This window comes from Entelurus aequoreus, linkage group LG09, assembly GCF_033978785.1.
Source record: "Entelurus aequoreus isolate RoL-2023_Sb linkage group LG09, RoL_Eaeq_v1.1, whole genome shotgun sequence".
Lineage (NCBI taxonomy): Eukaryota > Metazoa > Chordata > Actinopteri > Syngnathiformes > Syngnathidae > Entelurus > Entelurus aequoreus.
Genome location: NC_084739.1, coordinates 1,147,350 through 1,161,573, shown reverse-complemented (window position 1 = coordinate 1,161,573; position 14,224 = coordinate 1,147,350). Strand labels below are relative to the sequence as shown.

The following is a 14,224-nucleotide window of genomic DNA, read 5'->3' as shown; positions in this document are numbered from 1 at the left end:
CTTCTTCACTTTTTGGTTAGTTTGGAATGTAATTAAATACCACCGTTATCTCATTTGGTGCCTCCGGGGCAGGGATTCTCAAACTGCCGTGCGAATACCACGAGTGGTGACTAGTGGTACGCCGAATAACAGTGGCGGGCCGTGCGTTTCCCACCTAGGCCTTCGGCGATGTCCGTCTTCAATGATTACCATAATTGATGGCACCACATGACCATTGCTGGGGAAATAACATACAGGATCACATTTACGCACTACCGGGCATTAAATAACCTCAACAGCAAGTGGTGTCCAAAGTACGGCCCGCGGGCCAAATGCGGCCCGCCGGTGTCTTCAAATTGGCCCGCAAGGAATTTTATATTCATTTTAAAGGCCTACTGAAATGATTTTTTTTTATTTGAACGGGAATAGCAGATCCATTCTATGTGTCATACTTGATCATTTCGCGATATTGCCATATTTTTGCTGAAAGGATTTAGTAGAGAAAATCGACGATAAAGTTCGCAACTTTTGCTCGCTGATAAAAAAAAAAGCCTTGCCTGTAGCGGAAGTAGCGTGACGTCACAGGAGCTAGTATTCCTCACAATTCCCCGTTGTTTACAATGGAGCGAGAGAGATTCGGACCGAGAAAGTGATGATTACCCCATTAATTTGAGCGAGGATGAAAGATTCGTGGATGAGGAACGTTACAGTGAAGGACTTGAGAGGCAGTGATGGACGTATCTTTTTTCGCTCTGACCGTAACTTAGGTACAAGCTGGCTCATTGGATTCCACACTCTCATTTTTCTATTGTAGATCACAGATTTGTATTTTAAACCACCTGGGATACTATATCCTCTTGAAAATGAGAGTCGAGAACGCGAAATGGACATTCAGTGCCTTTTATCTGCACGACAATACATCGGCGAAATGCTTTAGCTACGAGCTAACGTGATAGCATCTTGCTTTAACTGCATATAGAAACAAAGAAATAAACCCCTGACTGGAAGGATAGATAGAAAATCAACAATACTATTAAACCGTGGACATGTAAATACACGGTTAATGCTTTCCAGGCTGGCGAAGGTTAACAATGCTGTGCTAACGACGCCATTGAAGCTAACTTAGCAACCGGACTGCACAGAGCTATGCTAAAAACATTAGCTCTCCACCTACGCCAGCCAGCCCTCATCTGCTCATCAACACCCGTGCTCACCTGCGTTCCAGCGATCGGCAGAAGGACGAAGGACTTCACCCGATGCGTTTGGCGGCCCGGAGACGTAGGAAGTCAAGGTGAGGTCGGCGGCTAGCGCGGCTAGCGCTCCAACAAAGTCCTCCTGGTTGTGTTGCTGTAGTCCGCTGCTAATACACCGATCCCACCTACAACTGTCTTCTTTGCAGCCTTCATTGTTCATTAAACAAATTGCAAAAGATGTCCAGAATACTGTGGAATTATGAAATGAAAACAGAGCTTTTTGTATAGGATTCTACGGGGTACCATAACTTCCGTTACTCTGACTTCGTCACGCGCATACGTCATCATACCGCGACGTTTCAGCCGGATATTTCCCGGGAAGTTTTAAATGTCACTTTATAAGTTAACCCGGCCATATTGGCATGTGTTGCAATGTTAAGATTTCATCATTGATATATAAACTATCAGACTGCGTGGTCGCTAGTAGTGGCTTTCAGTAGGCCTTTAAAGGTATACCACTTTAAATGCTGCTGTTTTGACACAATCTAGCAGACAACATGAGTTTTTTCCTGATAAAAGACTTTTTATGTTTGGAATGTGCAGCATTTTATTTATATGACCGAATGCAAACAACCTTCCCTAATCATGGTGCAAAAAAAAAAGAATCTAAAAAATCCAACCAACACAAACGTAAACAGACATAGTCACTGAACTTTGTGGATGTTATAAAAAAACGTCCAATCACTATATATATTTTTTTTTTAAATTGCAAAGCGTGATGGGAAAATGCTTAAGACTCTCCATACTTACCCATGTTTGGTGCATTTTAGCTGCTTGATAATTCTGATTGATTACAAAACTTTAAGGAGGTAGTCACAGAAGTAAACAAGGTAGGAGTCAAACTTTTGCATACTCTTAATATCCAATTATATTACAATTAATATAATAAGTTGTGTGTATGTATGTATGTATACATACATATATTTATACATGTATATATTTATATATATATATATGTATGCATGTATGTGTGTGTGTGTGTGTATATATATATATATATATATACACTACCGTTCAAAAGTTTGGGGTCACCCAAACAATTTTGTGGAATAGCCTTCATTTCTAAGAACAAGAATAGACTGTTGAGTTTCAGATGAAAGTTCTCTTTTTCTGGCCATTTTGAGCGTTTAATTGACCCCACAAATGTGATGCTCCAGAAACTCAATCTGCCCAAAGGAAGGTCCGTTTTGTAGCTTCTGCAACGAGCTAAACTGTTTTCAGATGTGTGAACATGATTGCACAAGGGTTTTCTAATCATCAATTAGCCTTCTGAGCCAATGAGCAAACACATTGAACCATTAGAACACTGGAGTGATAGTTGCTGGAAATGGGCCTCTATACACCTATGTAGATATTGCACCAAAAACCAGACATTTGCAGCTAGAATAGTCATTTACCACATTAGCAATGTATAGAGTGTATTTATTTAAAGTTAAGACTAGTTTAAGGTTATCTTCATTGAAAAGTACAGTGCTTTTCCTTCAAAAATAAGGACATTTCAATGTGACCCCAAACTTTTGAACGGTAGTATATATATATATATATATATATATATATATATATATATATATATATATATATATATATATATATATATATATATATATATATATATATATATATATATATATATATATATATATATGTATGTGTGGAACAAAAATCACAAGACTACTTCATCTCTACAGACCTGTCTCATGAGGGGTTCCCTCAATCATCAGGAGATTTTAATCTCCTGATGATTGAGGGAACCCCTCATGAAACAGGTCTGCTCCGAAAAATACGGTACTTATACACAAACATCTCCGTTGTACTCTCCTGAATTAACACACACCCAGACAGCGAAAGAAGGAATATAAGACTGTGGTTCGGCTCCTCCTAGTCAGGAGAGACACATTTTCTTGACCTCACCTCCTCCAGGGACTGCAGTCCTGTATAAGGACACTCGCTTGTAATAAAGCAATTTTTGGTTGAGTAAAGCGCACTGCCGTGTCACCCTTCTGTCCGGACGAGGGTGACAAGACCAGAAATACTGGATGGTGGATTAGCTGCAGAGGTGGTTGTCCTTCTGGAATGTTCCCCTCTCTCCACAGAGGAAGGCTGTAGCTCTGATAGAGTGACGATGGGGGTTCTTGGTCACCTCCCTGACTAGAGTAAGATGAATGCAGCAATGCACAGACACATCCTGGATGAAAACCAACACTTAGCATCTAATCTGATGGAGCTTGAGAGCTGCTGCAAAGAGGAATGAGCCCAAAAGATAGAAGTGCCAAGTTTGTGGCATCTTATTCAAAAAGACTTTAGGCTGCAATTGCTGCCAAAGGTACATCAACAGAGTATTGAACAAAAACTGTAAATACTTATGTCCATGTATAGCTTTATTCTTAATGCATTTCAGGGTTGTCCCTGGCTCAAATTGAGGCATGGGTGGTACAATCCTGACCATGCGCCATTGTAACGCAAACAAATGGGATTTGTTTTTCAATTTAGAGTAATATGCTGTAAAGCAGTGGTCCCCAACAACCGGGCCACGGCCCGGTACCAGTCCGTAGACCGATTGGTACCGGGCCGCGGCCGCACAAGAAATTAAAAAAATAAAAATAAATACATAAATAAATAAATAAATAAATAAATAAATTAAATTAAATCAATATAAAAAACACAATATATACATTATACATCAATATAAATCAATACAGTCTGCAGGGATACAGTCCGTAAGCACACATGATTGTATTTCTTTATGACAAAAAAACAAAAAAAACAAAAAAAAATTTTTTACTACCCCCCCTTCCCCCCACCCCGGTCCGTGGGACAAATTTTCAAGCGTTGACCGGTCCCCAGCTACAAAAAGGTTGGGGACCACTGCTGTAAAGAACTCCGTAAATTTGATAGGTAGTTTGCTGTAAAATCACAAGTCAAGCAAGTATCTAAGCATTTATTTTTATTTAGACAACAACTGTTTGGAAAGTATGATAATATGTGTTGCAATAATGGTGTAGAGCAGGGGTGTCCAAACTTTTTCCACTGAGGGCCGCAAACAGAAAAATTAACGCATGTGGGGGCCATTTTGATATTTTTCATTTTCAAACCATAACAAAATATATGGATTTTTTGTATTTATTTGACCTTTAGGGGTCCCGGGGACCATAAATGGTCTCAGTTATTAAAATGTTAAAAATAAGTGTAATTTGTATTATTATTTTTTATTTAACGCGTACAGTAAATCTCTATATCAACTTTAAAAAAAAAAAAGTTTTTTTCAAACCATAACAAAATATATGGATTTTTTGTATTTGCTTTACCTTTAGGGGTCCCGGGGACCATAAAGGGTCTCAGTTATTAAAATGTTAAAAATAAGTGTAATTTGTATTGTTATTTTTTATTTAAGGCGTACAGTAAATCTCTATATCAACTTTAAAAAAAAAAAGGTTTTATGGCTTTTCTGTCAAAAACAACTTTGTTTTTTATAGTAAAACTGAAATATACAGTATTTAGTAATTACAGCCCTAAAATATAAATAATGCAGGACACCATTGATTTTAATTATTTAATATTTTTGAGTCATCACAGTGAAAAGATAAATAAAATACCACTACATATATTTGGGGTCCAAAAGGTGCCCCACTCATAAAGTGATACATTTTTATTAGTTTTTTTTTTTTTTTTTACTTTCATCACTTAAGTTACGAGATCAACTTCAGATTTATCTGTCCATTTTACGTTTGAACTATTATTTTGTTTGTTTTATGCTCTTTTGTCAAAGAAAACTTTGTTTTTATATGGCAACTACACAACATATGCAATATTTACCACATAAAACATTTTAAAGTGAAAAATTTGAACTAATTGGAGCTTTGAAAATAATTAATTATAACATGGGTTTTTTTGTCATTATTTTTTTTTTTTGAGCAGTGGCAAAAAAAGAAAGACAAAAGCAGCTTTTGCGTCAACATTGCAACTTTTTCTCGTTAGATTTCACCTCATTCCACTTTTTTTAATGTTCATTTTTATTTTTTGCAATAGCATTTCCAGAATGTGTGGCGGGCCGGTAAACAATTAGCTGCGGGCCGCAAATGGCCCCCGGGCCGCACTTTGGACCCCCTTGGTGTAGAGGTAGCTTCCTAGCGGTACCACTGCTACACACTTCCCAGGAGCCGGGCGTGCAAAGTTGAACAAAGTTTTAATGTACATAGATTATCTCACAAGTTTTCTCTCCAGCAAGACGCGACTTTTCAGCCACGTCCGTATCCTCTCTCTCCCCTCCAGCTCCCGGCCGCTTACTGTTAAAGACAACAGTTGATTAGATTAACACGTACCACCTGTGAAATCTAATCACCTGCCAGCCGTGTCTCGCCGTCAGCCCATGCCCCGCCCTTATCCGATGGTGCTCGTCCTCAGCACCATGGACAGAGGCGGTGACCTCCGCTCCTGCAGGCAACGCTGGCCACACCTCCCCCCACATACCTCCACCAAGCAGTACATCTATTTTTTCTGTCAAAATGACAAAAAAATCATTTAGTGAGAACATATTAAGTACTTTATTGACACATATAATGGGGACGGCGTGGCATGGCAGCTCCCGCCATCAGTGTGTGAATGTGTGTGTGAACGGGTGAATGTGGAAATAGTGTCAAAGCACTTTGAGTACCTTGAAGGTAGAAAAACGCTATACAAGTATAACCCTGTGGGGGTAGGTGTGAGTCAGCGCTGCCTGTAGGAGGAAAAGTCACCGCCCCTGTCCATGGAACTGAGGACGAGCACCAGCGGGCAGGGGCGGGGCATGTGCATTTCTAGATTTTATTCTAGTTTAAGATTGTTTTGTGATTAATTTGCTGTGACTTTAATGCCTCATTTCCTTCAGTTTGTATCATTTTGCTCACATTGTTTGGTAATTTTTCCTGCTTACAGTCAGTCAGACGGATTAGAGAGGTCATAAATCATTACTGACGTACTGGATCGTCTCAATTAGTGCTTTGCAATCGTGGACTAATTATAGCCTTTAAAACTTTAAAGAGAGGCAATTATCTGTGACGGAAAAGTGTAGGATTTTCACTTGCTAAAAAAAACAGCATTAGAAAAAGTCATGTCATTTTTCTCCCCCTATTAAACATTTACCCTTGCTTTTTCTTCTTAAATGCACAATCATTACATGCATTATTACCTCTACCAGGAGGTTATGTAGTTTTGACAGTTGGTTATCAACATACCGTATTTTCCGGACTATAAGGCGCACCTAAAACCATTTTTTTCCTCAAATCTCGACAGTGCGCCTTATATCCAGGTGCGCCTAATGTACGGAATCATTTTGGTTCAGCTTACCCACATCGAACCTATTTTATTTGGTACGTGGTGTAATGATAAGTGTGGCCGGTAGATGGCAGTCAAACATAAGAGATACGTGTCGGCTGCACTATGATGGCAATATGACTCAAGTAAACAACACCAACATTTTGTATGTTCCATTGAAAATACAGAACATTACACACGGCACTCAAAAATCTATCGAAATGTTTTATTACGAATTTGGTAAGCTATGAAGCCACACCGCTTAATGGATTGTACTGTGCTTCAACATAGGAGTATTAATATGGTGTGTGTATAAAGTAAGACATATAATTTCTGCCATTTTGTTTCGTAATATTATGCAAAAGCAACTTTTCTTACCTTTTGGTACCTGCTGATCTGTATTTGGGATCTGCATAAGTCCTGAAAAGTTTATTCTTTGTCTCTATCTTCTTGTTATGTGACATTCATCCTCCGCTGTTGCCATTTCTAATATAAAGTAGTGTAAGGTTCTTACTTATATCTGTCATTAAACTCGCCATGAAAGCACTAAAACACACCGGTGTTGTGAGTTTACATTATTCACCCAAGGAACTTTAGTTATTAGAGAGTTCCGGTCGGACGTTTTTTTCACGGGACACATTTCCGGTGTGGTTGTTTCTGGATGAGTAGATGCTGCTCCGTTATTGAGTTAAGTAAAGTTAAGTTAGCACCATCTTTTTGACACTTCTTCCACTCCCGTCCTTGCACGCCACACCGCTACAACAAAGATGACGGGGAGAAGACATTGTCGAAGGTGAGCCACGTAAATAAGACCCGCCCACAAAACGGCGCATCCTGAAAAGACTGTCAGAAAGCGACTTGAAGATGATCTGTAAAACATCATCTATGCAACATTTTGACCAAATAACCACCATCACATGTTATGTAGACCACAAAGAAGTCTTTTACATTTAGAAAACAATTTTGTGGAATAGCCTTCATTTCTAAGAACAAGAATAGACTGTCGAGTTTCATATGAAAGTTCTCTTTTTCTGGCCATTTTGAGCGTTTAATTGACCCCACAAATGTGATGCTCCAGAAACTCAATCTGCTCAAAGGGAGGTCCGTTTTGTAGCTTCTGTAACGAGCTAAAGTGTTTTCAGATGTGTGAACATGATTGCACAAGGGTTTTCTAATCATCAATTAGCCTTCTGAGCCAATGAGCAAACACATTGTACCATTAGAACACTGGAGTGATAGTTGCTGGAATCGGGCCTCTATACACCTATGTAGATATTGCACCAAAAACCAGACATTTGCAGCTACAATAGTCATTTACCACATTAGCAATGTATAGAGTGTATTTCTTCAAAGTTAAGACTAGTTTAAAGTTATCTTCAATGAAAAGTACAGTGCTTTTCCTTCAGAAATAAGGACATTTCAATGTGACCCCAAACTTTTGAACGGTAGTGTATATAGATAGGTCTTTATTGTCATTGCACACGTACAACAAAACTTTGTTTTCAGCACAAACCCGTTCAAGATTAGACAAACAAACAGTGTACAGGGTTACAGAACAGGAACGCTGATGGGTCGCCACAAGGCGCCCCGTAAAAGATGGGGAAAAAAGGTAAAACGCTGGGGAAGGATGAGTAAAAAAATACAATCTACAAAAAAACCTCCATAGCAAAGCACATATACATCTCGAGATATCTAGCAACAGAGGGAAGGGAGTGCGGGGTCATGATGGTAGGCCGCAGCTATCAGGCGCTGACCATCCATTCATCACCCCTATGGGATTTGTGTCGAGGGCGTTGGGTTGGGGGTTGGTGGGTTGTGTATGTGTGGCGTATATTTTTGTGGATGCATGTTTGTGTGTAAGCCCGCAGTGTGTCTCTGTTCCGCGGCCTTGATGTCTGTGCAGTCTTTAGTCCAAAGTCAACAACAACAGGTGTGTGTCCATGAGAGACAAGAAGGGAGTTTGTTGTGTCTCCACGCCAGGGAAACAATCCAAGTTAGAATGTTTTGTATGCGAGTGAAAATAAAAAAGGTGAGTTCGCCGCTAGCGCGTCTGCTATCCAACAAAGTCCGCCTGGTTGTGTTGCTGCAGCCAGCCGCTAATACACCGATCCCACCTACAACGTTCTTCTTGGCAGCCTCCATTGTTCATTAAACAAATTGCAAAAGATTCACCAACACAGATGTCCAGAATACTGTGGAATTTTGTCGAAGAAAACAGAGCTTTGTGTATTGTGTCCAAAAGGGTCCAAACACTTCCGTGGACCTTGCGACGTCACGCGCATACGTCATCCTCCAAAGGCGTTTTGAACCGGAAGTTCCCCGGGAAATTTAATTCAGTAGGCCTTTAAAGGCCTACTGAAAGCCACTACTAGCGACCACGCAGTCTGATAGTTTATATATCAATGATGAAATCTTAACATTGCAACACATGCCAATACGGCCGGGTTAACTTATAAAGTGATATTTTAAAATTCCCGCCACACTTCCGGTTGAAAAACTCCTTTGGATATGATTTATGCGCGTGACGTCACAAAATCCACGGAAGTGGTTGGACTCCATCGGACCCGATACAAAAACCTCTTGTTTTCTTCGACAAAATTCCGCAGTATTGTGGACATCTGTGTTGGTGAATCTTTTGCAATTTGTTTAATGAACAATGGAGGCTGCAAAGAAGAACGTTGTAGGTGGGATTGATCGGTGTATTAGCGGCTAAGTACAATACTTACAGCAACACAACAAAGACTACTTACGGTACTTAGCAGACGCCTAGCCGATGCTTGCCGCCAAACCCACAGATGAAGTCCTTCGTCGCGCCGTCGATCGCTGGAACGCAGGTGAGCACGGCTGTTGATGGGAAGATGAGGGCTGGCTGGCGTAGCTGGAGCGCTAATGTTTTTATCATAGTTCTGTGAGGTCCGGTTGCTAAGTTGCTAAATTAGCCTTAGCGTCGTTAGCAACAGCATTGTTAAGCCTTACCAGGCTGAGAATTTTTAACCGTGTAGTTACATGTACATGGTTTAATAGTATTGTTGATCTTCTGTCTATCCTTCCAGTCAGGGGTTTATTTATTTTGTTTCTATCTTCATTTGAGAACGATGCTATCACGTTAGCTCAGTAGCTAAGTGTGTCACCGATGTATTGTCGTGGAGATAAAAGTCACTTTAAATGTCCATTTCGCGTGCTCGACTCTCATTTTCAAGAGGATATAGTATCCGAGGTGGTTTGAAATACAAATCCGTGATCCACAATAGAAAATGGAGAGAGTGTGGAATCCAATGAGCCAGCGTGTACCTAAGTTACGGTCAGAGCGAAAAAAGATACGTCCATCACTGCCTCTCCAGTCCTTCACTGTAACGTTCCTCATCCACGAATCTTTCATCCTCGCTCAAATTAATGGGGTAATCGTCGCTTTGTCGCTCCGAATCTCTCTCGCTCCATTGTAAACAACGGGGAATTGTGAGGAATACTAGCTCCTGTGACGTCACGCTACTTCCGCTACAGGCAAGGCTTTTTTTTTATCAGCGAGCAAAAGTTGCGAACTTTATCGTCGATTTTCTCTACTAAATCCTTTCAGCAAAAATATGGCAATATCGCGAAATGATCAAGTATGACACACAGAATGGATCTGCTATTCCCGTTTAAATAAATAAAAAATCATTTCAGAAGGCCTTTAAGTCTATTTGTCTGCAGAACCTCGCCGCTAACACAAGAAGGGAAGTGTCTACTATGAAACGGGGGAATTTCTATAAATGTATTCCAATGAACCAATGGATGCACTCTATTTTGCTTTGAGCTACATCGCGACAACACTTAATATGCTGACTGGTTAGCTCAGATAGAAATACTTCAGCCGGGTATATATTTATATATATATTTGAATATATATATATATATATATATATTTCTGCTTTGAAAGTAAAAAGGAAGTTGCACATTGGCTTATGATCACCTCAGGCTACTGTGAGAAAGCTGAGAAAAATAAAATAAAAAACAAGGGCTGCAGTTCTGATAGTTTCTTTCTGCCTGTGTTCCCTCCCAGCCCCCCAACTACATCACGACCATCGTGGTTCAGGTCCAGTGCACCAACGAGTTGGTCGGCACCGTCATTTTGCACGAGGTGCGGATCGTGGTGAGGGACCGGAATGACAACACGCCACGTTTTCAGCTACCACGCTACTATGTCGCAATAAACGAGGTAAGAGCACTCATCTAAAGATCCTTTAATGCAGTGGTCCCCAACCTTTTTGTAGGACCGGTCAACGCTTAAAAATGTGTCCCACTGACCGATAAAAAATAAATAAAAATGTATTTATTTATTTATTTTTTTTTTATTAAATTTTTTTTTTTTTTACATAAATTAATACAATCATGTGTGCTTACGGACTGTATCCTTGCAGACTGTATTGATCTATATTGATATATAATGTATATATTGTGAGGGGGTGGGGGGGTGGAGGTGTATTTCAAAAAAAAAAAACAATTTTTTTTTTTTTTTCCTAAATTTAAATTATTTTTTTTTACATAAATTAATACAATCATGTGTGCTTACGGACTGTATCCCTGCAGACTGTATTGATCTATATTGATATATAATGTATATATTGTGGGGGGGTTGGGGGGGGGGGGTGTAGGTGTATTTAAAAAAAAATATATATATATATATATATTTTTTTTTTTTAATTTAAATTATTTTTTTTTACATAAATTAATACAATCATGTGTGCTTACGGACTGTATCCCTGCAGACTGTATTGATCTATATTGGTATATAATGTATATATTGTGGGGGGGGGGGGGGGGGTGTAGGTGTATTTAAAAAAAAAAAAAAAATGTTTTAATTTAAATTATTTTTTTTTACATAAATTAATACAATCATGTGTGCTTACGGACTGTATCCCTGCAGACTGTATTGATCTATATTGACATATAATGTATATATTGTGTTTTTTATGTTGATTTCATAAAAAAAAAAAAAATATATATATATTTTTATTTTTTTTAATTTCTTGTGCGGCCCGGTACCAATCGGTCCGCGGACCGGTACCGGGCCGCGGCCCGGTGGTTGGGGACCACTGCTTTAATGGCACTGGAAACCTCATTCAGAACTGTTGTAAGCTGTATCATGTCTACCCTTGTACAGTAGATGCAAAGGATATGTTTTAAAAGGCATCGTATTGACCCGAATGTAAGACGACCTGAATATAAGACACTCTATTAAAGACCAGATATAAGCAACAAGGAGAAACAAGGACTCGCTTGGGGAGAAAACATTTGCAGCCACCTCTTTGTTTGCATGTATAAATCTCTAGCCAGAATATAAGATGATCCATCTTTGTCAAAACCTGGTCCATCTGTGTCATCGGTGTGTGTGTGACAGACAGGAAGAAAAGCTCTCACTCACATGTGGAGAACACGTTTGCAGCCACCTGCTTGTTTGCATGTATAAATCTGTAACCAGAACATAAGACGATCCGTCTTTGTCGAAATCCGTTTTATTTGCGTCATGAGTGTGTGTGTGTGTGTGTGTGTGTGTGTGTGTGTGTGTGTGTGTGTGTGTGTGTGTGTGTGTGTGTGTGTGTGTGTGTGTGTGTGTGAGCGAAGAGAAGAAAAGCTACAACATGCGGGGGGAGAAAACATTGGCAGCCACCTGTTTGTTTGCATGTATAAATCTCTAGCCAGAATATAAGACGATCCATCTTTGTCAAAACCTGGTCCATCTGCGTCATTGGTGTCTGTGTGAGCGACAGGAAGAAAAGCTCTCACTCACATTTTGAGAACACATTTGCAGCCACCTGCTTGTTGTCATGTATAAATCTCTAGGCAGAATTTAAGACGATCCCATCTTTGTCAAAACCTGGTCCATCCGTGTCGTTAGTGTGTGTGAGCGACAATAGGAAAAGCTCTGACTTGCTTGGGGAGAAAACATTTGCAGCCACCTTTTTGTTTGCATGTGTGAATCTATAGCCAGAATTTAAGACGATCTACCTTTGTCAAAACCTGGTCCATCTGTGCCATTGGTGTGTGTGTGTGAGCGACAAGAAGAAAAGCTTGGGGAGAAAACATTTGCAGCCACCTGCTTGTTGGCATGTATAAATCTCTAGCCAGAATTGAAGACGATCCCATCTTCGTCAAAACCTGGTCCATCTGTGTCATTGGTGTGTGTGTGTGTGTGTGAGCGACAAGAAGAAAAGCTCTAACTCATATGGACAGAAAACATTTGCAGCCACCTGTTTGTTTGCATGTATAAATCTCTATGCATGCAAAGAACATACAAGACAATCCATCTTTGTCAAAACCTGATGCATCCGTGTCGTTAGTGTGTGTGAGCGACAATAGGAAAAGCTCTGACTTGCTTGGGGAGAAAACATGTGCAGCCACATTTTTGTTTGCATGTGTAAGTCTGTAGCCAGAATTTAAGACGATCCATCTTTGTCAAAACCTGGTCCATCTGTGTCATTGGTGTGTGTGTGACAGACCGGAAGAAAAGCTCTAACTCACATGTGGAGAAAACATTTGCATCCACCTGCTTGTGTGCATGTATAAATCTCTAGCCAGAATTTAAGACGATCCCATCTTTGTCAAAACCTGATCCATCTGTGTTGTAAGTGTGTGTGAGCGACAATAGGAAAAGCTCTGACTTGCTTGGGGAGAAAACATTTGCAGCCACCTTTTTGTTTGCATGTATAAATGTCTAGCCAGAATATAAGACGATCCATCTTTGTCAAAACCTGGTCCATCTGTGTCATCGGTGTGTGTGTGACAGACAGGAAGAAAAGCTCTAACTCACATGTGGAGAAAACATTTGCAGCCACCTGCTTGTTTGCATGTATAAATCTCTAGCCAGAGTATAAGACGATCCACCTTTGTCAAAACCTGGTCCATGTGCATCATTAGTGTGTGAGCGACAGAAAGAAAAGCTCGGGGAGAAAATATTTGCAGCCACCTGTTTGTTTGCATGTATAAATCTGTAGCCAGTATATACGACGATTAGTCTTTGTCAAAACCTGGTTCATTTGTGTCATTAGTGTGTGTGTGTGTGTGTGTGTGTGTGTGTGTGTGTGTGTGTGTGTGTGTGTGTGTGTGTGTGTGTGTGTGTGTGTGTGAGAGTGACGGGAAGAACAGCTCTGACTCAATTGGAGAGAAAACATTTTCAGCCACCTGTTTATTTGCATGCAAATAACTATAGCCCAAATATAAGACAATGCATCTTTGTCAAAACCTGATGCATCCGTGCCGTTAGTGTGTGTGAGCGACAACAGGAAAAGCTCTGACTTGCTTGGGGAGAAAACATTTGCAGCCACCTCTTTGTTTGCATGTAAAATTCTCTAGCCAGAATATAAGACGATCCATCTTTGTCAAAACCTGGTCCATCTGTGTCATTGGTGTGTGTGCGAGCGACAGGAAGAAAAGCTCTCACTCACATGTGGAGAAAACATTTGCAGACACCTGCTTGTTGGCATGTATACATCTCTAGCCAGAATTTAAGACGATCCCATCTTTGTCAAAACCTGGTCCATCTGTGTCGTTAGTGTGTGTGAGCGACAATAGGAAAAGCTCTGACTTGCTTGGGGAGAAAACATTTGCAGCCACCTTTTTGTTTGCATGGGTGAATCTGTAGCCAGAATTTAACACAATCTACCTTTGTCAAAACCTGGTCCATCTGCGTCATTGGTGTGTATGTGTGAGCGACAGGAAGAAAAGCT

General features: G+C 40.1%; 1 protein-coding gene across 1 annotated transcript in view; it reads left to right on the top strand.

The window, feature by feature from the left end:
- The window catches only part of LOC133657825 (protocadherin-15-like), a 176,061-nt gene that overhangs the window by 6,058 nt on the left and 155,779 nt on the right, over positions 1 to 14,224 (top strand). Inside the window, exon 5 of the mRNA XM_062059606.1 lies at positions 10,561 to 10,716. Within this exon, the coding sequence (XP_061915590.1) occupies positions 10,561 to 10,716 (156 nt within the window). The remainder of the gene's footprint in view (positions 1 to 10,560; positions 10,717 to 14,224) is intronic.